The sequence below is a fragment of the Equus caballus genome, chromosome 19 (assembly GCF_041296265.1).
Source record: "Equus caballus isolate H_3958 breed thoroughbred chromosome 19, TB-T2T, whole genome shotgun sequence".
Classification (NCBI taxonomy): Eukaryota; Metazoa; Chordata; class Mammalia; order Perissodactyla; family Equidae; genus Equus; species Equus caballus.
In genome coordinates, this window is record NC_091702.1 from 22,003,015 (window position 1) to 22,028,834 (window position 25,820).

The window sequence follows — 25,820 nt, forward strand, 5'->3', positions numbered from 1 at the left end:
CTGAAAGAGATATCAAGTTAACCCATCATGTTCAAATTTCCAGCTCACACTTAGCTGATAACAGTCTTGCAACTTGGGACTAAATAAACTGTTTTATTCTCACATGATTTTCCTCCCCACTCTTTCCTCCTTCACCTTCAAATAGCTCAATGTCATATTTGCCAGGCTGAGTACTCCAGTAGCTAATCTTTAAAAACATCTGGACAGGTGTAGACCTGTTGGCATTGGGGGCAGCATAACTCTGTTGTACACACTGCAGGTCCTTAGGCATCCTGGCTTCTGGCTCTAAATGCTGAGCATTCTTTCCAGTCATTGCGACAGCCTGAAGAAGACCCCACACACTGCCAAATGCCCGCAGGGGACTGGTTCAGCTGCTGTTGAGACCACCGGAGGTGCTCACCCACAGATTCCTGGGCATTTCTGCATCCTTTCACCTACAGTTCTAGGACCACGTCATGCCAAAGGAAGGAGAGCAAAGCTACTAGCTTTTTTTTTTTTTTGAGGAAGATTAGCCCTGAGCTAACTGCTGCCAATTCTCCTCTTTTTGCTGAGAAAGACTGGCCTTAAGCTAACATCCATGCCCATCTTCCTCTACTTTATATGTGAGACGCCTACCATAGCATGGCTTGCCAAGCAGGCCACGTCCGCACCCGGGATCCGAACCGGCGAACCCCGGGCCACCAAGAAGTGGAATGTGTGTACTTTTAACCGCTACACCACCGGGCTGGCCCTGCTACTAGCTTTGAAAAGACAAACATCTTGATTTTGAAAGATGTGAAAAGAAGGAACAATAATAATGGCTACACAAAAGAAAAATTTAAAACAACTATCAACAGTACTCTTTACTAAAAAAGTTAAGCTCTTTATAACATCAGGCTCTCATATTGCAAAAGAAAATAATCATTAAGTAAATTTCAATCTTGTTACATAACATAAATTTTACACAGTATTATTTTTAGTCATGGAAATGAGTGATAAACAGCTAACTTTTATAAGTGATTAGAAGAGAGATCTTGTACAGTTAATTTTTTTAAATTGAGATATAATTGACATATAACATTATATTAGTTTCAGGTGTACAACATATTGTTTCAGTATTTGTATATATTGGTAAATGATCATCACAATAAGTCTAGTTAACATCCACCACCACATGTTACAAATTCTCATTTCTTGTGATGAAAAACTTTTTTTTTTTATTTTTATTTTTTTCGGATGTCCATCATATTTCAAATTCTGGATACATTACATCATGTTCACCTCCTGAACACTAATTATAGTGCGTCCCTTCACATGTGACCCTAATCACCCCTTTTGCCCTCCCCACCCTTCCCCAATGGTAACCACCAGTCCAATCTCCAATGCTATGTGTTTATTTTTTTTGTCGTTTTTATCTTCTACTTGTGAGTGAGATCATATGGTATTTGACTTTCTCCCTCTGACTTATTTCACTCAGCATAATACCCTCAAGGTCCATCCATGTTGTCACAAATGGCTGGATTTCATCATTTCTTATGGCTGAGTAGTAGTCCATCATGTGATGAAAAACTTTTAAGATCTACTCTCTTAGCAACTTTCAAATATACAGTGTTGTATATTTGATTTTTAATGCATTCTCCCACACATCATATTTGCTGCCTGTATTAAACATTCCTACTGTTGGGTTAGAGAAAATCTGTGCTGTAAGCACGTAAGAAAGAGCGTGGAGCAGTTGCTCCCTTTGTTTAATGTAGCAAAATACTCTGTTTTGTATAAATAGATCCCCTCAGTTACCCTGTTGGAGAGAAAAGCAGCTGGCAGTGAAGCCAGGCGAGCTCCATCACCATGGCACACCGACAAATCAAAAGATAATGTTTATCAGCTTTCACATTTCTCTTTAAAGAGCCAACGCTGGAACTTACATGCCCTTTGGTCCCAGATCATGGATGAAAGACAGCTGGCTTATATCAAGGAATTCAGTCTGAAAAGAGGCCAAAAACCCATAGTTTAGAAAGTCAGAAAAAAAAGAGAGAAATTTATACATTCAAAAAACCACATATTAGGTACTGCTATGTGTAAACACGTCTGGGGTACTCTACAGACCACACAGATCATTAACAATCGCATTGCCCTGAAAGAGTACAGATTAGAAGAATATCCATAATTAAAACACAACCAAGAAAGTGACCTGTGCTCTAAGATGTAGAGATAAAATGCTCAAGAAGGTCATGCAGAGAGAATGTACTCCCAAAATTCTTTTGTGTTTGTTTTGTTGTTGGGGAAGGGGGATTGTGTCATATATACAAAACAAATAATAAAAGATTGTGTGAAGGGAGTGACTTTGGTGCCAGGTTTTGGAAGACGCTCTAGACTTGGCACGTGGAAATGGGAGGCAAAGGGGGAAATAGACTAGGAGAGGTATAAGAAGCTCGTGGGATGTACAGTTGGGTTAGAGTGAGCACGATGAAGGCGAGTCATGGAAAACGAAATGGCAAGTAGGTCGAGGGGAGATAGGGAGGTCTTTGAACTTCAGGAATACCAGAATATTCTAACACAAACTAAGATAATATTATGTAATTATAATATAAAAATAATTCTATTTTTAGTGAGTAGAAAGGAAGAAGTTTAGGCCTACCTTCACCGTATAGATTACAAGAAGATTAAAATCTATAAATATTATAATAGCAACATCAATGGCTAACATTTACTGAATGCTTAATATCTGTTGGCCCTGTACTAAGCATTTTTCATGCATTATCTCAAACCTCTTTGAAATAGGTGTTATTTTTTATGTTGTCAGAAGAAGAAACTGAGATTTAGAGCAGGAGTAGGCAAACCATCTCTGCAAAGAGTCACACAGTAACTATTTTAAGCTTTGTGGACCATAACAGTTAAACCACTGTAGCATGAAAGCAGCCAGACACAGTAAGTAAGTGAATAAGAGTGGCTGTATTCTAATAAAACTTTATGCATACTAAAACATGAATTTAATATAATTTTTATGTCATGAAATATTCTTCTTCTTTTGATTTTTTTCAATCCTTGAAAAATGTAAAAGCTATTCTTAGCTCCCAGACCATATGAAAACAGGCAGTGGGGTGGATTTGGTTTGTGGGCTATAGTTGACCAACCCTTGTTTTAGAGAAGTTAAGTAAATTCCCCGAGATCACATAATTAGCATGGAGTAGATTCAGAGTCAGGTCAGACCAGTCGGTATCCTCAAAACTAAGCTGCAAAAGCAAAAAGTCATTCAACATTTATCTTACTTACATCGAGCAACTTTATTCTAGCTGGGTGAGCCCTAGATGAACCGAGAGGCATAGAGGGGAAAACCAACGAACGTGATGTAATTCTCAGCATACGCAGGAGTTTTACCTCATGTATCCCTTGAAACAACTAGACTTAGATATTATTTTGCTCCCAATTTAAAGAATTTTCTTTAAAAGCAGCTACAGTAAGCCCAGATCTGCCAATGGCTGTAGACCATGTCAATAACAGGTTTGATAGAAAAATCAAAGACAAAAAAGACATGTTCCTGGTGTCAGGAAGCAGAGGGGAGACCAGACATAGAAAACACTCCACATCAACAAAGTTCTGTGGGAAGAACCCTAACAGTTACGGGTGAAAGTAGTTACAGAGTTACAGAGGGAGAGCAACCACTGCCTAGCTGAGGAGACATCTCAGAGGAAATGGAATTTCCTCTGGCCTTGTCAATGGGATTCACGAAATGAAACATAACAGTTTTAAAGTTCTGTATATGTGATTGGAAATGTCTAATATTAACAATGTAAAAAAAATTACAAATCTCTCAGAGCTGTCAGTCCTTATGAGGGCCAACTAAATGCTTGCATTTCTTTCTTAGGGTTACTTGAGGAAGTATTTAAAATTCAAAAGGACTTAAGAACTCCAAATCAAGCACAGCCTCACATAGCATTTTTTATAAGAATTTTAAAATCCAAAGTCTTTACACTTCATTTCTTGTATAAAACATGGCAATTCAGTACCATGCATTCTTGATCTGATTTGTGGAAATGCTTTCTAACTGGAAAATGCATAGGCTATTAGAAGTGACAGTGCACACTTTGAGCCACAGAATCCAAAATATTTTAAAATCCGAAGCTACAACTGCTCATTTTATCTCTAGGAAGCAGAGAGAAAATGTCAATCCTAGTTTACACTGGAAGAAACCACTACAGAGGTGTAACTAGTTTATGCAAAGTCACAGAACAAGCGAATGAAAGAACAGGAAATGAAAAGCAAACATCAAGGAAATCCCTTATCTAATACCTGGATATTTTTTCATTCACATAGCTCTTATCATCAAATAGTTGACAACAGAAATATTCTTTGAAATAATTCAGAAATTATAACTTTAGAATATCGTAACAAACTTGCAAAATGTAAGAATTTCACCTAAACAAAAAAGTATATGTCAGCAATGCAGAAAATTTTAAATTGTGTATTAATATGAAATTTAAATTTATCCTAATGGTTTAGTTAAAAATTGAGTAAAGAGAGACTTAAAGAAAGAACTAGCCCTATTATACGGAAAAAAGATCTCTGGCAATAAATCTTCTAATACAGATTTATGGGATTGAAGGTAAATGTGCCAAGGTCAATTTGGAAGCAAACCTAAATAATACAATTAAAATTTAACAAAGATGGGCTGGCCCCGTGGCCAAGTGGTTAAGTTCTCGTGCTCCGCTGCAGGTGGCCCAGTGTTTCGTTGGTTCGAGTCCTGGGCGGGGACGTGGCACTGCTCATCAAACCACACTGAGGTGGCGTCCCACATGCGACAACTAGAAGGACCCACAACGAAGAATATACAACTATGTACCAGGGGGCTTTGGGGAGAAAAAGGAAAAAAATAAATAAAAAGAATAAATTTAACAAAAATGTGCTGTCCAAACTTCCCAGTGATAAGAATTCCATTCTCCATTCAGGCAGATGATTCTTAGGAATAAAAATTTAATGATCAATTTAGCCTGACAATATTCCATAGGGCTTATTGATCTCTTGAATAATGTTCTAGTCAATATCTTTTTTTGTTTTTTTTTCCAAAGGAACTTGTGAAAAGTACAACTAAATGTTAGGGAAATAGGGAAGCAAAGCGCTCCCATGCCAAGAGACAAGCAACACACCCTAGGGGTAACAACAAACGCTGGAAGTTACTTGACAATCACATACACACTGCTTCTCTACTCCATCTCTGTATTAGAAGAGAAGGGGGATGTTCAGAGGCCCCTTTATTCCTGAGGTAGCAAAAATTCAAGCAAGTGGCCAAGTAGGAAATTCTCGGCAGCAAGGAAGACAAGAGTGTGGGGTTCGGCAGTGCCCTTGCAGTGGGGGTAGGAGGTGGGCTCAGATGCTCCAAGAAAGGCTGCCTTCCAGGTAAAACCGTTAACACAGCTCCAGAGAGAAGAGGAGACATCTAACCTGTGGAGGAAACCAAGTGGCTGGAGCAAGGCCCATGGACCTCCCAAGTCTAAGACTCAATCGTAAAAATGACAACACTTCCCTTAATTTGCAGATGCAGCTGTTTAAACCAGGACAGCTTTTCCCTTTTGGCATGGAAACACTGTGTGCATCTTTATTAATCTTTACCCACTCTTCCCCTCAAGCTAAAGTTATTCATTCTACAAAACAAGGGAGAGGTGAACTCAGTATTATTGATCTGTCAGTGGGTTGTTTATCTTCACATTCCTTATCTCCAAGAAGGTGATTTCAAACTAATCACCATCTTGGGTAAGGAATCTGAGATACAGATGACACATGATTTACGTGAAATTAGCAATATCATCCCATCAGCTTGGGGCCCTCCTCTTGGAAATTATGCATTTTGGTTCATTTCTAGATTTTAATCTTCAATCAGAAAAACAAGGACATTTACTTTTCCTACTGACTCCTCCTTTAAATTCCCTAGAAGATAAGCATTTTCCAGTTAGGAATAAAAATGCCCAACTAGTGGGTTCGGTACTATAGCCAGCGTGAATACACTTCAGAACACAAAAGGAATCTTGTTGGAGATTTTACGTTATTGTACAATTGAATAAATATTATCTTTTTTTCTTTTATGTATTTATGCCTTAAGGAAAGGGCAAATACATTTATCTTCATTCTACAAGTGAGTAAAGAAAATGGAATGAATTACTAATAATCTCTAAGGGAACTGGCTGATGCTGAATTCACTAAAACACTAGGAAGCTTTGCTTTTCAGAACCTCACGGAGGGAAAAAGGAATAAAAATAAAAGAAGTCTTCATAATCTTGGAGGAAAAGGTTGTTTAAATACTAACGCAACCAATGACCATGTAAAAGTATGAAGAAAGAGTTGTCCATGTCTAATTTCAATGAAATTTTATTGAAATTAGGGACATGATCCTATTGGACCCCTTGACCTATGATCCATGATCCTATTGGCTTAAGGATCCAATTTAAGTTACATTGGGTTTATTTTACCCTTATAAAAATGTGTGATTATATAAAAATAACTTTTAATATGCTTTTAGCAACCAGGAGTTTTAATATTTCTCACAATTACTAAAGAGGAGACATAGATTCAATCTAATTTCACAAATATGAAGCTTGTAAATCTAGTTTCTAGGCCAGATCACATTTAGTATGAAAGGAAGAGAATGTTAGAGAACTAAAGTAGATCAAGCTGTATCCCATGCTTGAATCATTACGGAGAATTCTGCTGTTGAGGGGAATAATCCAAGTAGCCATCAAAAATGACAAGTAACACATAGCCAGCTATAACCAGTTTTTCCTATCCAAAGGAAATGTTTAGAAGACATTCTGTAACTTCTAAATACAATACGGCTCAATTTTGGAAAGATTTTTATGATTGGAAAAGAAATTACAATGAACATTTAAAAAAATGTAAACATTCTTTAACCAACATTAGAATCCAAAATGTAGTAACGCACAGAGAAAGAGAAGACTGAACTCAACAAGCACTGTTCTAGAGCCAAAAGTAATAGTAAAAGTAAAGTCACGGGCCGGTAGAAAAGTAAAAGACGTGGAAAATTACTGCATACTGGTACAAACACACATTTAAATAATTCTCTATTACAGCACATCTGATTTCAGAGAACACAAGAGGAGGCAGCATTTTTAGTAATAATAGCAGTAATATCCTTATTCATGAAGTTCTTTCAAAGACGCACATTCCTGAATCCTAGAAGAGGAGAAATCCTTCCCACCATCCTTCTCGACATCCTTTGATTGGACCCAAAGTGCTGCTTTCCCAGGAAAACTCTTCTCCAGGATTATGAAACCACAGAAGCTCCTTCAGCTCCATGGAACATCACAGTGCAAGATGCTGAAGGGGGGCTGTGGCCAGCCCCGGCTCAGTTGTGTATAAAGAGGACTAGCTGGGTGCCTGCTCCAGCCTCCAAATAATATGCTGGTAGGCAGCAAGCAAGCAGCAAGCCACCAAAAAATTCCAAGGAGTCAAGGCATTCTTGCTTCTTCTCCTAAATACACAGAGGGCTTACCTCTTTGTTTACATGTTTATGTGATGCCTGCCATTCTCTAAACTAGAGGCCAAATCATAACCTCGTCCACTCTTCAGTTCTGCACATACACCATATACATACACTCAACCCCACAGCAACACGGTTTATACACACACAGACACAAAAATACAATAATCCAGTGCATTCTCAGTTATCTGGACCTCTGGATAATTGAAGGCTAACCCTTTAAAAACATCCTCTCTCCAGGGCCTCTAAGATGGCAGAGCTCATAGTTTTCTGACTCCTTCTGCAAAGGTCACTCCCTCCTGCTTGCTGGCTGTGTGCCTCCCAGCTGCTTCTAAGCCCCATCACCTCTTCTCACTTTTCTCTGATTTCCCAAGAGATTTTTCTCTCCCTAGTTTTTCCCAAGCTTCTCACTTTCACATGAAAAAACAGGCCTTTTATAGGCATCACAGGCCAATCAGATGGCAATCACAGCATGCTCTTTATAATCTGCGAGCATTCAACTCTGCCCAACTGTTTTCATCACTTACCACTCAATGTTTTTTCTTCATGGTTAGAAATGCTTTTTAGCATTATTCTGGAAGCCTCATTCTGCAAGAAGCAGGTTGATTTCTAGATAATCTAGCCTTAGCAGCATCTCGTGTTCATTTAAATCTATTGCTATGGACATATTGTTATAGTCAATATTTTAAAAATAGTATCACCATAAATTGGATCCTTGCTGTCAAATCAATTTTCTATTCATTTCATTTATTTTAACTCCAAGAGTAATGCAGAAGTGGATACAAGAACTTGTGCTAATAAAATGATTCAAAATTTAGCTGACAGTTTACGATTTTATAAATTACTTCGAAATTTAAATCACTGAATAGTACTTACTGTTGCATGATAGTTTCTGTACATGGGCATTTTTAGTAACTTTGTCAAGTAATCTTCCAGTTGTTTCTGTAATGCAAATATTTCAGATAAGAGATATTGTCATACTCATAGAAAAATTTAAACAGCAACAAAGATGTCATCATCATTCCATCTTAACTTCTATAAGTTATTCAGTTATTTCTTAATCTTACCACTAGACAGGAATCCGGAATAGAATCGATGAGGTATTTCCATACTTCTCTTGAACCATTATTTAAATCTCTTCTTGCTATGTAACTTTCCACCTTATTACGTTTTTACAAACTGCTGACAAGGCTCAAACTGTATATTCTTTCAATCTTCCATAGTTACTAACACAGGACCTGGGCATAGTAGGTGGCTTTAAAGCATTTGTTGATTTTTATCAAAAATCTAAATTTCCTCAATTCTAAGAGTGAATTTACCGGAAGATATACTACAATTTTTTAACAGCTGTTCAGAGAAAAAGAGGAGGAAGGTTTAAAAAAGAGACTTTCTAGTAAGTTGTACCCTGATTTCAAATATGTTAAAATGTGGGCGGGGGAATGTCAATCACATTGACTAGGATACATGCTGACGCACTAGGTATTGAAGCCGGAGTTAATCATTTTCAACTGGACTCATATATGTACACATAGTAACCTAAAACTGCAGAATTTTATGTGTCTATGTATCTTGGAAAATATTTATTCCAGACCTCCAAAAAGAGTTTAAACAAGATGATAACTACGAAGGAGAAATCAAGTACATTCAGAACATAAAAGTCTCAGATTACAAAACAGAACTCACACTTTCTTAATTTTCTAGTAAAACAAAAAATCAATCTTCTGCCCTATGCAGCACTATACACTCAAACAGAGCAGGCAGGAGCGCCCCAGCTCCTGAGCTTTCTGTCCTACTGTTGTACACGTCTGTACTCTGTCCTACTCTTCTAGACCCTCGCGGCCCCATCTATAGTTGGGACTGAGATTGTATACACATTTAGGACAAGCTCCTCCAAACACTGAAACAAACATATGGAAATAGATGACTTTAAAAGAGTAGCTCTCAACACCCTCAATGATGAGCTCAATGTTGACCCACAACAAGCCCCAAGAGGCTCCTGCAGGGAGTCAGATTCTTCACACCGACACTCCTAACACAGACGGCTCTTCCTCTTCCAGGAAAATGCAGCCTCCCCAGGGCCAGAATGGCTTGGGGAAGAAGGGGCTACCTGACTCATTCCAGAGAAGCTAAACCAGCCTGGGTGATGGATTAGCGGGTGAGAGAAGGTGCAGCCAGGCCCACCTCACCTCTCAGTAGATGCCCTGTTTCTACCGAGCTGCAAAATCATGTTCAGAACAACAGAACAGTGTGAGGACTTACCCTTCTGCTAAAGAATTGTTCTTCTCTGACCATGTTTTCAGATGAACGGGGCAAACTTGGCATGTCTCGAGGCTCTTCTTTGACATTCTGTCTTCTAAATGTGTGTCTAAAACACATACACACACACAATGCAAACATTTATTAGATTATTCTTTGAACCATGACTCCTGTAATACCTTTCATGAGACAGCTTATTTTTAGAAGAGTCTATTTAATAGAACATATCCATCAACAATGGACTAGTTAACCCATAATATGAATGAAATACTCTTTCCACCCAACTTGTTTACTGGGATAACCTTATAATTAATTCTGAAACAGTTACCTCCTGGTGGGAATGGGGATTCGGATGAAGGCTTTGTACTTGAGCAGCTCTCTGTGAAATTCTTGAAAGTGCTTGAATTTCCGCTTAACTTGCCATTTAAATTCTCCATGTGTTAATTCAATAGTATAAAGATTGGCACTTGGTACCTACAGTGATAAATAAAAGTGGGTGTTATTTTAGATAACAACAAAAATGCTAAAATCTCTCAATGAACAACAGCTAATTAACAAGTAACATACAAGTACCCTTAAATCCAACCTACTTATTTTGTACAAGTACATAAGCAACATGTTTTCAAAAACAACTGATTAAAGAAATAATATTCTCCTAAACGTTCACCTTATAACATACATAAGACAAACTCTGAGTCACACCAAAGACAAACACCCACAAATCATATTCTTCCAAATACACATACACACACACAAACACGCACTCACACATGCATGCACACACCTGAAACAAGAAACCAGGTAAAGGAGACAATGAGTGAAGGCCCTAATTAGCCATCAGGGGGTTGTCCAAAAGTATGAGCAGTGAACAGACAATTGGAGGGGGTGAAACGGAAGCTGGAGGAAACGGATTCCAGGAGCACCATCTTAGCCCACTTCCTGCCCTTCACAAATGACGTCAACGCTTTCTCCTTCTGAAACGCATTCCAAAGTCCATCCTATCTACAACATCGCCCTGCCCTGAAGCACCACCAGTGACCAGGATGATTAGAGGGAAAGAAGCAAAAGATCTTCCCACATGCAACATATTTTCCCCAACTACTTAACCAAAATGAATCTCCATTTTAAAATGTTTAAATACTTCTTATGAAAATGCAAATACATCTTGGTGACTAGTGAACTATTTCAATCAGAAGAGCTAACAGACCTGGTGGATGGGAGTTTTGAGATGGTAGAAGGGGTGAGAAGATGGAGGGATCTTTATAAAGCACAAGAGGTCTTGAAGGAAGCTACCACGGGGTGTGTTGCAGGGGTGGGGTACAGGCACTCTGGACACCTGGAGGACACGGGCCCCTACCAAGAGATCTAGGCACTATAAGTGTTGGGGGTGGGAGAGAGTAAATGTCTCCTACTCTGCTGGCTTATCCAGGCTCTGGTGTCAGCATCCCCATGGGTGATTCCTGGCCTGCTGCCATTCATTCCTGACGTTTGGCATATTTGACAGACTTCTAAAGCGTGGCCACTCTGTGTACATGTAGTATATAAAACATGTGCATGAGAATCAATGCAACTTGTACTCTTAAATCTGGAATCTAACCCCATCCCTAGTAAACATTCAAATCCAGCACTTGCTTTGCTTCTAGTTAGGATTCATGACACTTACTCCAACCAGAAGTTGAAGGAACCCAGTTCTGGGGTCAATACAGTTATGCATCACTTAACGACAGGGATACATTCTGAGAAATGTGTCTTTAGGCAATTTCATCATTATGTGAACATCATAGAGCGTACTTACACAAACCTAGGTGGTGTAGCCTAGAATACCTCTAGGATGCATGGACCTAGTCTCTGGTCAAGGGACACAGCCAAGCCAGGGTGACCCCAGTCTCGTATCTGGGCTCTCCGTTGTCTGAGTCCTGCCAGAGGAGAAAGGCAAGGGAGCCCCCAGGGCAGAGACAGGGTGGAGGGGGTGCGAGGAGGAGCTAGAGTAGCAAGTGGAGGATCTCCAGCCTGGGAGGGCAGGGGATAACATCTATCTCACCTGCTGTCATCAGAGCGCCTGCCATCAGCTGGCACATCAACACAATCATCAGAAAAAGGGTCCTTTTTATTCACCTGGAATCACATTCAAACTGCATGAATTCAGGTCATCTTTCTTAGTAAACTAAACTCTAAGGAGGAGGCAGATGATCCTTAGCCTTCTCACACAGATAAAGATAGAGAACCAGGGCCAGCCCCAGTAGCCTAGTGGTTAAGTTAGGTGCGCTCTGCTTTGGCAGCCTGGGTTCAGCTCCTGGGTGTGGACCTACACCACTCGTCTGTCAGTCGCTGTGCTGTGGCAGCAGCTCATATTTAAAAAAAAAAAAAAGAGGAAGATTGGCAACAGACGTTAGCTCAGTGCAAATCTTTCTGAGCAAAATAAATAAATAAAACAGAACTGAACCAAACTCAGGTGGTTAACAGAAGAGTATGAGCAAGGAGAAGTCCCTGGTTTGGTGGCTTGAATATTTATCTTCATGTATAACTTTAGGAGATACCTAATAATAATAATACATAGTATTAGACAGCATATACTTGCATAATACAATATATAATATACTTACATAATACAAGTATAATGCTATGTATTATTACTATTAACTCCTCATAACAAACCTATAAGGTAGGCACTATTGTATCCATTATTCAGATGAGGAAGCTGGGAGGTCAGTAACTTGCTAGAGATTCCAAAGCAAAGACAAGAATTAAATCATGCAGTCTGGCTCTGGAGTCTGTGCATTTAACCCCCACATGTTATCACCTCTCAATCCAAAAGCTGGTAGGCAAAATAAGAAGGCAAATGTCATCTAAGAGACGCTTCCGGGTGTTGGCACTCAGTGGCGTATCAGAGAGACACGGACCTAACTCAGAGGAAGATCCTAAAGAGAAGCTGGACACCAAGCCAGTCAGGACAGAGCACCAACGAAACCATCAGGACCAAGGCAGCACGTGCCAGCCTCCAAAGACAAGCAGGAAGGGAAGGCAAAGCCTGCCCCCAGCTGAAAGGTTATTCTATTCCTCCCCTGGGACAGGAGTCAATGGTGGCCATACTCTGCCATGGACACAGCTTAACCTGAAGGGACAAAGGCCCACCAACCTGAAGCAAAGTTCTCTACCCATGAGACTTGACAAGTGCAAAATCCAGGCAGTAACAGAGCAAACGCAGCTACCCTGACAGTCTCTTCCAGTCCAATGGCTTCAAAGAGTGTAGCTTTCCTTGAGCAAAACATGTTGCTTGCCCCACCTTTCAGTGCTCAAAGAGAAAAAGTGAACGGGACCTAAAGGATGGGGTACTAGAAACAAGTCAGAGAGGCGGGTATGCCAGCAGAATCCTCTCAGCAGGACTTTTAGGGAATGGCACTGGCCAATCCAGCATCCTGGCTTTTTTTCTTTCAAGAGCGAGATAGCATCATTCTTTTCTTGCTGAACAGGCATTAGGAAATCTAAACTTTTCCTTGGCCAGTACCTGGCATTCTAGGTAGAATGGCGATACCCTAGGAATCCACGCTAAATGGAAGACTGGAGAGAGAGGCGGCCCAGGAGAGGCACTTTGTAATTCATTAAACTTACAAATGGCCTTAAACGTGTTTTTTAAAGAAAGCATTTTCGAGAATGGGGAAAGAGGTGTAAGAGGAAGAAAGACTAAATGGGAAGGAAGCAAAAACTTGAGAGGAGACAAGGACTTGGAAGTGATAAGCAGATGAACAAAAAGCTCAAAACAGTCATAGCTAGGAGGAAGGAAAACGGAGGATCCTGTCTTAATTAGTATATATCGACAAATTCAAGGCAAGTCCACAAACGCTCTGACCCTCGTTGTAGACGTAAAGCGCTCCACTTCCAGAACTCGGGCTTGTATCGGACAGCCGGACAGATACGTCTGTATATCAGGCTCCTTGAATCCTTGAGTGTTATAAACGGCAGAGAAAGGGATGCACACTAAAAAATAAATAAGTAAATAAAGTTATCGCAAGAAAACAATGATATTGCAAGAATACATGATATTAGCATAACTTGCTTTTCACGGGCATCTCTTTCTAAGAATCGTTAACATGCTACAATGAGGAAACAGATAATGAAATGGTCTCAGCACAGCGTTAGGACAACAGCAAGGAAGATCAACCATTAGCAGGTTATTTCAGATCTTGCTCTGCCAGGAAACCCCGATAAACTCTCTCCTCCGCGCTCAGACCATCAGTCATACCTTCCTGTATCTTGGGATCGCCAGGAAACACTTCGCAATCCACCTCCTCCCCCTCAAAGTGGAGCTCCCGCGTGTCCAGATTTTCTATCAAATTACTCATGTCGGCAGCGATTTTCCGCAGTGCCGAGGTATTTAGTCTCGGCTCATTCTTCAGTGACATGTTGGCTTTGGATGGGGTAAAAGCCAAGAGCCTGGGAAAGGAGAAAAGGGTCACAAGGACTTATTATTTTGGTTCCATAAAACCCTATCCTACAATTTGAAATCGGGCTTAGACATAGCATATGGAAACAAGTCAACCAGCTCTGTGTGAGCCCCAGTTATTGCAAACAACCTTTTCATTTATTTTCCTGTTTAACATTTAAATGATTCCTAGCTTGTAAATTAAATTGGAGACAGGTACTTAATCGTAAACAAGGAAGAAAAAACCCACCTCATTGAATAAATGCCAACATACCTCTCATCCAATTTTATTAATTTGGATAAGTGAGGAGAGTCTCAAGGGAGATTGGTTTGGGAGTGGTTATTCAGAGAAAAGGAATTGATTCTTAACTCTAACAAATACATGGAAAGAAAGAATATAATGAAATAACTAACTTTAAATATTTTAACTAAAAAATTTAGGGCATTTTACAATAATTTCAATATGCAGATTTAAAAATATTTTAATGATAGCATAATCTTTCTACATTCCCTCCATAGGTGACATCCCAAGCAAAGTGTATATGATTCTTTTGAGACGTGAAGTTTTGCCATAACTTTATGTTAGTTATAATGATATACGTGTCTTGAAAGGAAATTGATTAGTATACCTATTCCAAAAGATACCACAGGTGCCAGAGTTATACTTCTCTCCTTTTTTAAGAAAACCGATTCTATTTCATTCTGACATTTAATAACACAGGTCGTTGCACATCAGTACCCAGGGAAGAAGAGTTCATATAGATTTTATTTTTCATTTAAAATACCGAGATTTAAGCCTTGAGCGCTGTCATCAGAGTTGGATGAAAAATCTGTAGTGCCTGAAATAATCTGTTATAACTAAGCCCTAGAACAGGGGCATTTTTATACCAGTAACCCCCCTACACGTTCACTTATTACTGCAAATCACAAGCATTTACTGAGCATCCACCATTCAATCCTTGTGAAAGGCAATGAGTGAATATGTAAAGATGAAAAAGGCTGGTCCCAGTGATTAAGGAGCGCCTGATGTGGGTGAGGAAAATTAGCTACCTAGCTCCAAGTTCATCTCTGGCCTCCTCCAAAGTCTTGGCCTTCCTAAGAAGGGCATGTGCTGAGTGGAAGACGCGTAGCCGTGTGGAACGCTAAGAGAGCCTGAGGCAAACCTGGGCAGCCCTTACTGTAACTCAACAAGTCTCTAAAAGCCACACTACTGAGTCTGATAGAGAAAGATCTTGTTTGGAAATTCAAAGATGGGGGTAGACAAGGGTGGTCCTGGTTTGGCTAGAGATATATAATTAACATAACTAAGTTTGCTGTGAACTATGTAATCAGTCGTGCTCTTTCTCCATGTTGGCTGTAAGGAAGCTTGAAGCCAAATTTGTGGCCCGCTATTAGCAAAATATAAGACTATACTTGCCTACACCACTTCCCTTCAATTTTCTCTCTCGATTCTAATTTATATTCTAATAAGAGTTAACACGCACTGACTGCTTAGCATGTACCCAGCCTGGTGATAATCCTTTATACACGGTATCACATTTATCATCAATAATAAATCTATGAAGGCTTGTTATTTCTACTTTGAAGATGACGAAGGTTTGTCATCCCCTCTTTATGGATAAAGAAACTGAGGCACGGAGAGATTAGGTACTTTGACCAATACTTGGGACAATCAGCCAAGGTCACATAGGTAGTAAGTGGTGGAGACGGGATTTGAACCTAGGTCTCTCTAACTCAAAAGCCGATGTTCTCAACCCTGGTTTTATCTGGCTGTTGATTTTTATTTTTTTTTTTATTTTTTTTATTTTTTTTAATTTTTTTCCTTTGTCTCCCCAAAGGTACATAGTTGTATATTCTTCGTTGTGGGTTCCTCTAGTTGTGGTATGTGGGACGCTGCCTCAGCGTGGTTTGATGAGCAGTGTCAAGTCCGCGCCCAGGATTCGAACCAACGAAACACTGGGCCGCCTGCAGCGGAGCGCGTGAACTTAACCACTCGGCCACGGGGCCAGCCCCTGGCTGTTGATTTTTTATAGATATGTAAGTGCCTCTGGAATAGATGAAAGTTTTTAATATAAACAAGTGCCCTGAGGAGCTGACTCAAGTGGAAAGAATCAGAAGTGAATTCTTTTTGCAGCTCAGCACCACAGGATGAAGCCATTTAAACTCTCAGGGCCTTAGTTTCCTTCTCCATAAATTAAGGAGGTTGAAATATTTCATCTCTAGGGTCCCTTTAACACAAAAACCCTACTGTATATAAAGACGCTTATAAGACAATTAATTTAATTCTTCTCCTATCCCAAGAAATTAACCCAAGTAGTTTTTTTATATGAATATGAGAAACAGGTGCAGAATGTTTTCTAAACTGGATAATTTAATCAAGGTCTATTCAGCCACCATTGAGGGCCCATCTGTTGCCTCTAGTCACAATTAAAATATTTATTTCCTTCCCTCTCAATTCAACAAACACTTATTAGATGCCAACCATGAGCCAGGTTTTGCTTTATTTAAAACATAAAGTAATGAAAAACTTAGAGGAAATGAGACAAGGAAAAACAAGTAAGAAATCACATCATATCATGGCTACCTGTGAATTTGTAAAGCCTTTAGGTATTTTCTATTGATTAAACAGGCTTATGGTTAACTTTGCCAACTTTCTTAGTATAGCAAAGATTAACAAGGGTTACTCCAAATGACTTTCCTTTGGACAGAGTGTTAATGTTAAAAAATGCATGGTAAATTTAAGATCTACAGAGCCCAGGGTAATTTACACACCATAAGAAAACTGGAATAAATAGTACCGAGTTACTGGATCAAGCTAAAATAAATATCTTATTTCAGATAGAGAGAAAAGCAGCATATAAACTTGCGAAAAACCTAAGGAAGAATGAGAAAAAAAACCAGAAAGGAATCCTCTTATTTATCCTCAAGTGTTTACCATGTGCTAAGCACAATTTTAGCACAGTTGTGTTATTTTATACTCACAATGATCCTATCTGGTATTTGCGATTATTCTGAAAGATTTTAGTTAAGCAACTAAAAGTCCAACTCAAGTAAAAGTTGAGTCCAAGGTCACTCAACCTGGGTCAATGTTGAGTTTATAAAGCAGATTTGTCTGGTTCTGAAATCTCACGAACTTAGTTATAGAGGTTCATAATTATTGATTTTATTTTATGGGCTTGAATGTCTATAAATTTATCTTTTATATGAAGTTTCAGTTCCGTAACAATAAAAGATGTTCTCTACTTTAATCAGCAAACCTCAGAAGGGATCCTACTAGCCCCACAGCCATTGCAATTACGAAACCAATGTATCTGACAGCCTCCTGAATTTCTTCTTAGCCTTTTATTTTTATGGTTCACAATATTTTACAAGATCATGTGGAATTTCAGTGGACACAAAGGGCTTGAAGATTTGTTGGTGATTTTGTGAAGACTTTGCTATTTAATAACAGAAAATGAACCAAATGATTTGTCCATCACTGCCTTCACTTATGTCCGTGGTTGCTTTGTGATGACAGTTCACCCAACAATCATATTCCTGGTTTCATTCTTGAATAGTAAGCTGTAACGCCACCTACACTTCTATGTCGTCAAATCTTCTTTTATTAACTCATGTTTTCTTTCATCTAAAATCATCTATATTGGTGGGTGAGCAGCTGCCACAGCTACAGCCCATCTTAACCAGCAACGGCATAAGGCCTTCAGTGTTTACACTTGAGATAACGTAATTGATTTTGTTACCTCCTTGTATAATTACACTGCAAGATCATTATCTCTCTTGGTACCAAGTAGAGATGGTGCCCATGGAGCGATAACAGCAACTGTGTTTTATTTCTGTTTGCATCTGTATCCGGGAAGCAAATAGTGCTTTTTTTCTCTCTGATAATGAATACTAGAATTAAAAATCTTTGCAGGGAATATTTACCTCCAGTAATTCAGTGATGAGATCAAAGAAATTAAGAGTTTTCTTCTGATCTTAATTTTCAACACGATTAAGAAGTAGAACATCAAAGGGAGCAGATAGTTTCCTTTCCAGATAAACATTTATCAACTATAACTATTAGTATTAAAATAAATATTAACTTAGCTAATATTTGCTGAATATGTACTATACACCAGGCACGTACAAGATTAATTGCACCATCTCACTGAATCCTCACAACAAGCTCAGGAGCTGCGGCCCATTGTTACCCCCATTTTTAAGATGAGAAGCTTAGCAAGGGTGGGCAACTTGCCCAGGGCCACATCGCTGGGAAACGATGGAGCTGGACCCGCCCCTGCCTGATCTGACTTCAAAGTCCAGCTACTTAACCAGACAGAGGTGGGACTAGGGGTGGCAGGAGGGATGGACACTGGAAGACTTGTACTCCTGACGTTACACACTCTTAGAACAAAACAATTCACAAAGGAACAATAACAACGAAAGCTCAACATTCATTCCGTGAAGATAACCGTGATTTACTCCTTGCTTCCTTTCTAACAACAGGCAAAATTCCCCCATGTTTTTTCAGTACGTTATTTGTGCTTACCAAGAGAAATAAATGCAATGAATTTCTGAACAAAAATCATATCATAATGTATGAATGTGAAATGAATTATAATTAGATCATTTAAAACTAAACAGTCACAGGGATTTCTTGTTTTCCCATTTTTCTTTATGGTGAAATTAATTGGCGGATCGACACTACATAACCTCCCAGAACACATTACACAGCAATGATTTGTACAGAACTGACTTGATACTTCCTGAAACGCAAAAATCATCAATGTGGATTCAAGTACTAAATTCAATCTCTAGTGACACAGTAAGCCTTGGATAAATATGTTTTGAGTTTAACTGACTTTGAATAAAGTAAACGATATTATCATATTTTACATTCCAGACTATATATTTTGAGAAAATAACATATCAAAAAACTAACTCTTGATGGTTACATGGATCTTCGAATTTTTTAAAAGGAACATCAGTTGCCCAAATGTCAATGGAGGGCTTATTATGAGCCTAGGACAGATAATTAAATGTCAGTGGTGCGGGGGACAGGTCTGATGACCTAGGTTCATTTTATCCTTATCACTGTAACCTGGCAACTAACAGCCTCCAGGGTTTCAGCATCTCCTCTATAAATGGAAACAGTACCACCTACACTTCCTACCTTAGGAAGCTGTGCCAGGCCAGTGTGACAATGCACATACATCTACAGATGAAGGGAATCTAGGTCACTGATACTATCTTTAAATCTATTAGAAGAGTACCCATAAAAAAATAATCTTAGGAGAGTTTCTTTCATCTCAGCACTTTTGGGGCTGACAGGCTAGGAAATTCCCTACCTCTCATCTCTTATTTAGCTCCCCAAACTAACACACCACGAGCAGCTGCCTTCGTGGCTGGGCTACTCTAAGAATGGGGCTCTCCCATTCAACCAGTCTGAATCCTGGACTCAACTACAGCAGCTGTGGAGAAACCAGTAAGCCTTCCCCGGCAAAACCAATCACCAAAGGCATTAACCAGTCAGACCCACTGAATGCCCTTCCTTTTCCTTGCACGTCTGCCTGGCCTCAGCGCCTCCTCTCCCCAGCTGGTTACACACTACTCTCTTTACACCCTCATAGCACTGTGCACTTGTGTCCACTGCAGTGGCTCCTGTTCCCTTTTGGGTCCAGTCCCCTTTGTGACTTTGATAAAACCTATGAATTCCCAGCCCCCGGAAAAAATAAACAGATGCTCATGCCAAGTATTTTGCACATATTTTCATAGGTTCATGGACGTCTGTTCAAGACCCTTAGGCTAAGAAGCCCTGTCCACGGAGCTGCAATCATACGCTGATGTGCTGACGTGTCCATCTTCCCACTCCTGAGGGCAGGAGGCAGGGAGATGAGAGCCGTGACTGTTCACCACCGACAGCTTGCTGAGCACCTGCTCAATAAATATTTGTTAATTAAATGACTGATTCAGTGAGCTGTCTACAGAGAAACCTGACTGCTCCAGGTTATCTGGTGAATGCCACAAGGAGACATCACTTCCCTCACATACCACAGATACGCTCAGATGTCAAGGCCTTCCGACTGAAAGGACCCCTGAGAGGAGTATACCATGCAAGAAATAGATAGGCTGCTGAAGTCATAGCAACTAAGACAGCAACCTGGTCGCGAAGCTTCCTGTGTGGTCTTCTCTCTGAGGTGTCAAGATTGGAGACGACAGTGCTCAATAAGCTGGACTCCCTCTGTCTACAGAACAGGAATTGGAAACCATGTTCTCTCTCTTTCCCCTAGCTAAAAGCAAAAACAAATCCACAATTACATGAAGTAACTTTTAGCATGAAAATCACTTTGTGGTTCTCATGGTTTTCCCTGAATCCTTTGACCTCCTTGCATCGCCTCAGTTCTCTGCCGTGAGTTTTCTTAGTCACTTCCTTCGACATGGCCTAGGGTTAAATGTTAACCTCTTTGTAGTAGTACCAGCTTCTTCTAGTTCATCTCAGTCGTATCTTTGAATTCAACAGATGTTTTATTTCTGAGGCAAACACGAGTGCTACGGGAAATTGATATCTACTGCAAATACAGGTGGATAGGAAAATATTACCTGTCATTTACTGAGTGCCGTCTCTGGGCCAAGCACTCAAGGCACATTACATGTATCACTTCTAATCCTCACAACAATCTCATTGAGAATCAAGGATGTGGAGTCACAGCAGCTGACCCAGCCTGTGCAGTGGTCAGTGGTGGGGCTGGTCCCAGTGCAGGGGACACCCTGATGGCTCCGTCCCACCTGCCTCCCTTGGCCTCTGCACTGGCTCAGTGGAGATTCCCGTCACCTCCACTCTCACCTCTTCTCCAAACGCCACCAGCCATCCTGGCTTCCTCCTGGCTGAGGGCAGGGCTTCAGTACACCCGCCATGGTCTAGCCTGGCAGGAGCTAACACGGCTCCAGCACCTTGGCTCCACCCATCTCTGGCCAGACCCACAGAAGCAGTGGCTCATCCTGAGCCTTCTGAAGTCAGAGAAAATGCTGCCCCAGGGGCTGGAACCTGGCTTCCTCAGGAGTTATGTGTGTGTGTGTGGGGGGGGGGGGGGCAGGGGGCATGAGGAAGCAAGCTGTACCGCCTGTGAGAATAGGGTGTGGAGGAGCTGGGAGATGCACGCCTCTCCCTCTCCTCCTCACCTGACTGTGCTGAGCATGGTGTACCACTAAGCCAATCAGGAAGCTGTCCTATGTGACCAAGCAGCTGGCTGATATCTGGGAAGCCGCAGCTAGCCAGGTAACGCACCCCCTCGTATGCTTCCCTGCCTCTCTTCTCTTCTCCCGTCTCTTTCGCTGCCCCCAGTAAAGACTACCTTACGTCAGGCTCTAGGATCCAGGAAACTTGGGCTAGGATCACGCTGGAACCAGCATGAAACTCTGAAGCATCCTGCCTCCTGCAGAAATCCACTCTGTGCTCAAGTTAACAGTAACAATAAAAAGAAAACTTGCATAGTGCTTTCTGAGTGCCAGGCAGTGATCCAGGTGCTTTGCATGCATTAACTGAACCTGCCCTCACAACAGCCCTGCAAGAGGATCCTGTTCTCATCCCCCTTTTTATACACAAGGAAACTGAGGACACAGACAGGTTAAGTGACTTGCTCAAGGTCACACAGCAACCTGATGGGAGTCAACTGCCTGCACAGTTTGCTCCTGGGTTTTTGCCTTGACTAAGCTGGACAAAGTCACTTGAGGACTCAGTTTCCTCATCTAAAAACTGAAATTCATAAGCAGTGGTCTGTATTTAGGACTTTTCAACAGACACACTACTATAAGAAAAGCTCCTCTTTCAGCATTGGAGAAAACAACATATTCTAAGTGACCCCAAACAGGAGAGAAAAACTTACCCCAAATGCCAAGGGTATGTAGATGAGGATTCTGAGCCAACATGTAAGTCAGCTTTGCCCCTGCCTCTGTGAATGACGATGTGCACACGAATATTTGTATTTGAAGACAGGGGACGGCCTCTCTTGATTCCAAAGTTTGTTAATAAGTTTATTAGGTGTGATGAGTGAGAGACTTTGTACAACCACTGGATTGACTTAAATCAATAAAGATCCCAAAGGGAAAATGCTTCTTTATAAAAAGAAGGGTAATTAACGTTGCTAAAAACTGTGGGAAGACTTCTAAAAACAACATCCTTCGATGTTAAATGAATACTCACTTTTTTTATGGCCAAGAATAGAACAGCACGCGGTTGTGATGGGTCTCTGAGTGAGGGAGCTAACTGCACGTGAATTTATAGGAACAGTTTATTCTGCTGACAAACGATGCTAAGTAAAGTGATATAAACATTTTTCTCACTACAGGAGACTTAGCCCACCAACGATTGAGTGGGTGAACAGTATATGAACAAAACACATATTTTTTCCATGATAGAGTTAATCTCTATTACAATGACTTTAGGAGGGGCCAGCCCTGTGGCAGAGTGGTTAAGTTTGTGTGCTCCACTTCAGTAGCCCAGGGTTTGTGGGTCCAGATCCCAGGTGCAGACCTACACACCACTCATCAAGCCATGCTGTGGCGGGACCCCACATAGAAGAACTAGAATGACCCACAACTAGGACTGGGATTTTGGGGAGAAAAAAAAGGGGGAGATTGGTAACAGATGTTAGCTCTGTGCCAATCTTCCTCATACACACACAAAAAAGCATAAATGAAAAAATGACTCCAGGAAGAATTTTGTTTCACTGGCTCAGAATATTAAATAAAGATTTTTTTATTGAATATAATGTTGCTTTTTGATAAGAACACATGTTGATCAAGAAGCTATTAATTCAAGGGTTTTAATATAATCACTTCTACTATGGTTGCCTCTTTTTCTTAAAACAGATCTTTGCGTCTACGGTGGCAGCCCCATTTAGCTAGAAGAACTTACGTGCCCTCATACAGACTTTGTTTATCATTAAAATTCTTTCCAGCTGTCTAAAATTCTACGATTCTTTTTTTTTTTTTCACTTCCCTCCAAAGGATTGGGCAAAGAGCCTCTGTTAGTGTGAGTTTAGGCAGCATGGAGAGTGTTTTCAAGGATAATCCATGAATTTCACCTATGAGAAGAATGAAGCTGGCAAACGCACTTGGATAAACTCCTCCAGACGTTCTCCTGTGCTAATGAGCTCTCAGATTTTCTCATGACTCCTGGCAAACAGAGCAAAGCCTTATCCATTTATATACCCACAAAAAATGTTTTTGAGGCAGCAGAGTATCATGGAGGGTATGTGATTTTGAGCCAAAAAGTTTGAATTCTGTCTCTCCTTATGCTGAAACAAGTTACTTATAGCTCTTTAAGTCTCAAATTCCTAATGTATAAAGTGGAGATAATACTATTCAAGTAAGGAATTGTAAGAATTAAATGATATAAAGTGAGTGGCTAACAACTTGGTCTATAGTGGATGCTGAAGTAATGTTAGTTGCTCCCACACCCTCAGCTATTCTAGGAGCTACTAGACCTCTCCCCAAAGTCCATATAGCTATACAAGAGCTCGGTTCCCTCCTGAATACAGGGATTAGCAGCCTGAGTTGTATCCTGGGGATGTTCTGGAGTTGCCCACTATAAAAAACACTGCTACAAACATCTAGAAACAACATGGATTCAACTAACGTAGATGCCCCTTTCCCACTAGAGACACAGAATTGCTGAATAAATTGTAATCGCTTTTGAAAAGACTCAGTCAAGGATAAAAGCAGAGGCAGCAGCAACAAAAACAATAATGAAGGAAAGTCTCCAGTTTCCAAGAATGATGAACCAAATTAAAGGTAGGTGAGTTTACTGGCACTGAAGCTGAAGGGGCTCCGAGGGTTTTGATCTTGGATAAAGGACCTGTGATTACTTTTCTGTGGCCATGTGATTGTTAGGAGACATGATCCCAGGACTGTGGGGGGCAGGGGCCTAGAATTGAGACTCCTACAAAAACCCTAAAGCCTCAAAGAGCTACACTCTCTGTTTAAAAGAGATTAGAAGAAGTCTATCCAGCAGCCCTGAAAAGCAACTGCGTGGAATTGTGGTAACTACAAAATGAGAAACTTTATATAAAAATTATCCGGATGACAACATCCGGCTTTCAGTAATGGAGGTTTAACTCCTATTAGATCAGCCATCCCATAGAAATGACTATAAATTCTGGACAAAATATAAAAAATAACTGCCTGTAGGGGCCGGCCTGGTGGCGCAGCGGTTAAGTGCACACGTTCCACTTCTCGGTGGCCCAGGGTTCCCCGGTTCGGGTCCCAGGTGCGGACATGGCACCACTTGGCATGCCATGCTGTGGTAGGCGTCCCACATATAAAGTAGAGGAAGATGGGCACAGATGTTAGTTCAAGGCCAGTCTTCCTCAGCAAAAAAGAGGAGGACCGGCAGTAGTTAGCTCAGGGCTAATCTTCCTCAAATAAATAAATAAATAAATAATTTCCAATGAAAATAAACATTTTAAAAAAAATACCTGCCTGTAGAACAACTGAAAGGAAGCAGAAACTGGAAGGGAATCAACATTTGGACGAAAGGAATGGCACTGTTTTTGTCTATGGGCAGGCTCAATCAGATAGAAAATCCATCACCTTACTGGCTTGAAGAAACAGAGAACAGGTTTCATGGCAATCACAACAGCTGAAAAGTGAAGTGTGAAATCCTGGAAAGGAGAAAGCTACACACGGGGAGCACCAAATTCTGCAGAGTCTGACCCTTGAACCATGCAGGCATGGGGCATGCTCCAAAGCAACTCAGACGGTACTAAAACGACTTCAGCAGAGATTTCCGCTGCTGCCCACCACAGGAAATACAGAGTCTGGAGTAGGAGTCCACCCTAATTAACTGCCTACTCATAAAAATAAAAACAAAAACAAACAGCAAAACTCTTGAAAGGAACATAACTGAATCCAGAATCTCTGCCATATATGTTACGATGTCACATAAAATTATTAGACATAGAAGAAACAGAAAAATGTGATCTGTTCTGAAGAGAAAATGCTTCAGGGTCTCAATGGAGAGCCACCCTGCAACACTGAAATTAGCTGAGAAGGACAAGGATTTTAAAGCAATTATTATAACATGCTCAAGGATGTGAAGGAAAATATGTTTCTGATGAATGAAAATCTCAGTAGAAAAAAAGAAAAATTCACAGGATGGGCTTAACATCAAAAAGACAATGACAGAAAGAGTCAGTGAACTTGAAGACAGATCAATAGAAATGATCCAATCTGAAGAACAGACAAAGGGGAAGAAAGATTTCTAAAAATTGAACAGAGTCTTAGTGACCTATACAATAATATCAAAAGATCTCACATTCATGTGAGTCCCAGAAGAACAGGCTAGTGAGAAAATGAGGCAGAAAAAAATATTTGAGGAAATAATGGCAAAAAAATTTATCTAATTTACTGAAATAAATTTACAGATTGAAGAAGTCTGGTGAATCCCAAGCTGGAATAAATACAAAGAAAATCACACCTAGACACAGTAAAGTCAAGCTGCTCAAGTATAAAGAAAGAAAATCTTAAAAGCAGCCAGAGAAAAATGACTTATTACATTCAGGAGAACCATAGTAATGACCATTACACTCTCATGAGAAACAAACAAAGGCCGTAAAATAGTGAAACAACATCCACAAGCTCAATAAATATGGAACTGAATAAATGATTATGTTCCTTTCCCCAAACTAATCTACTAATTCA

At 40.3% G+C, this 25,820-nt stretch overlaps 1 protein-coding gene across 6 annotated transcripts in view; it reads right to left on the reverse strand.

Annotated features, from left to right (window-relative positions):
* PLD1 (phospholipase D1) overlaps positions 1-25,820 on the reverse strand; it is a 201,813-nt gene that overhangs the window by 111,040 nt on the left and 64,953 nt on the right. For all 6 annotated transcript variants that reach the window (XM_023623137.2, XM_023623136.2, XM_070242373.1 and 3 more), the window contains 6 exon segments: positions 13,962-14,152; positions 13,569-13,696; positions 10,050-10,195; positions 9,725-9,830; positions 8,342-8,407; positions 1,902-1,960 (listed from right to left, as the gene is read on the reverse strand). In XM_023623137.2, coding sequence (XP_023478905.1) covers positions 1,902-1,960; positions 8,342-8,407; positions 9,725-9,830; positions 10,050-10,195; positions 13,569-13,696; positions 13,962-14,121 — 665 coding nt within the window. In that variant the 5' untranslated portion in view covers positions 14,122-14,152.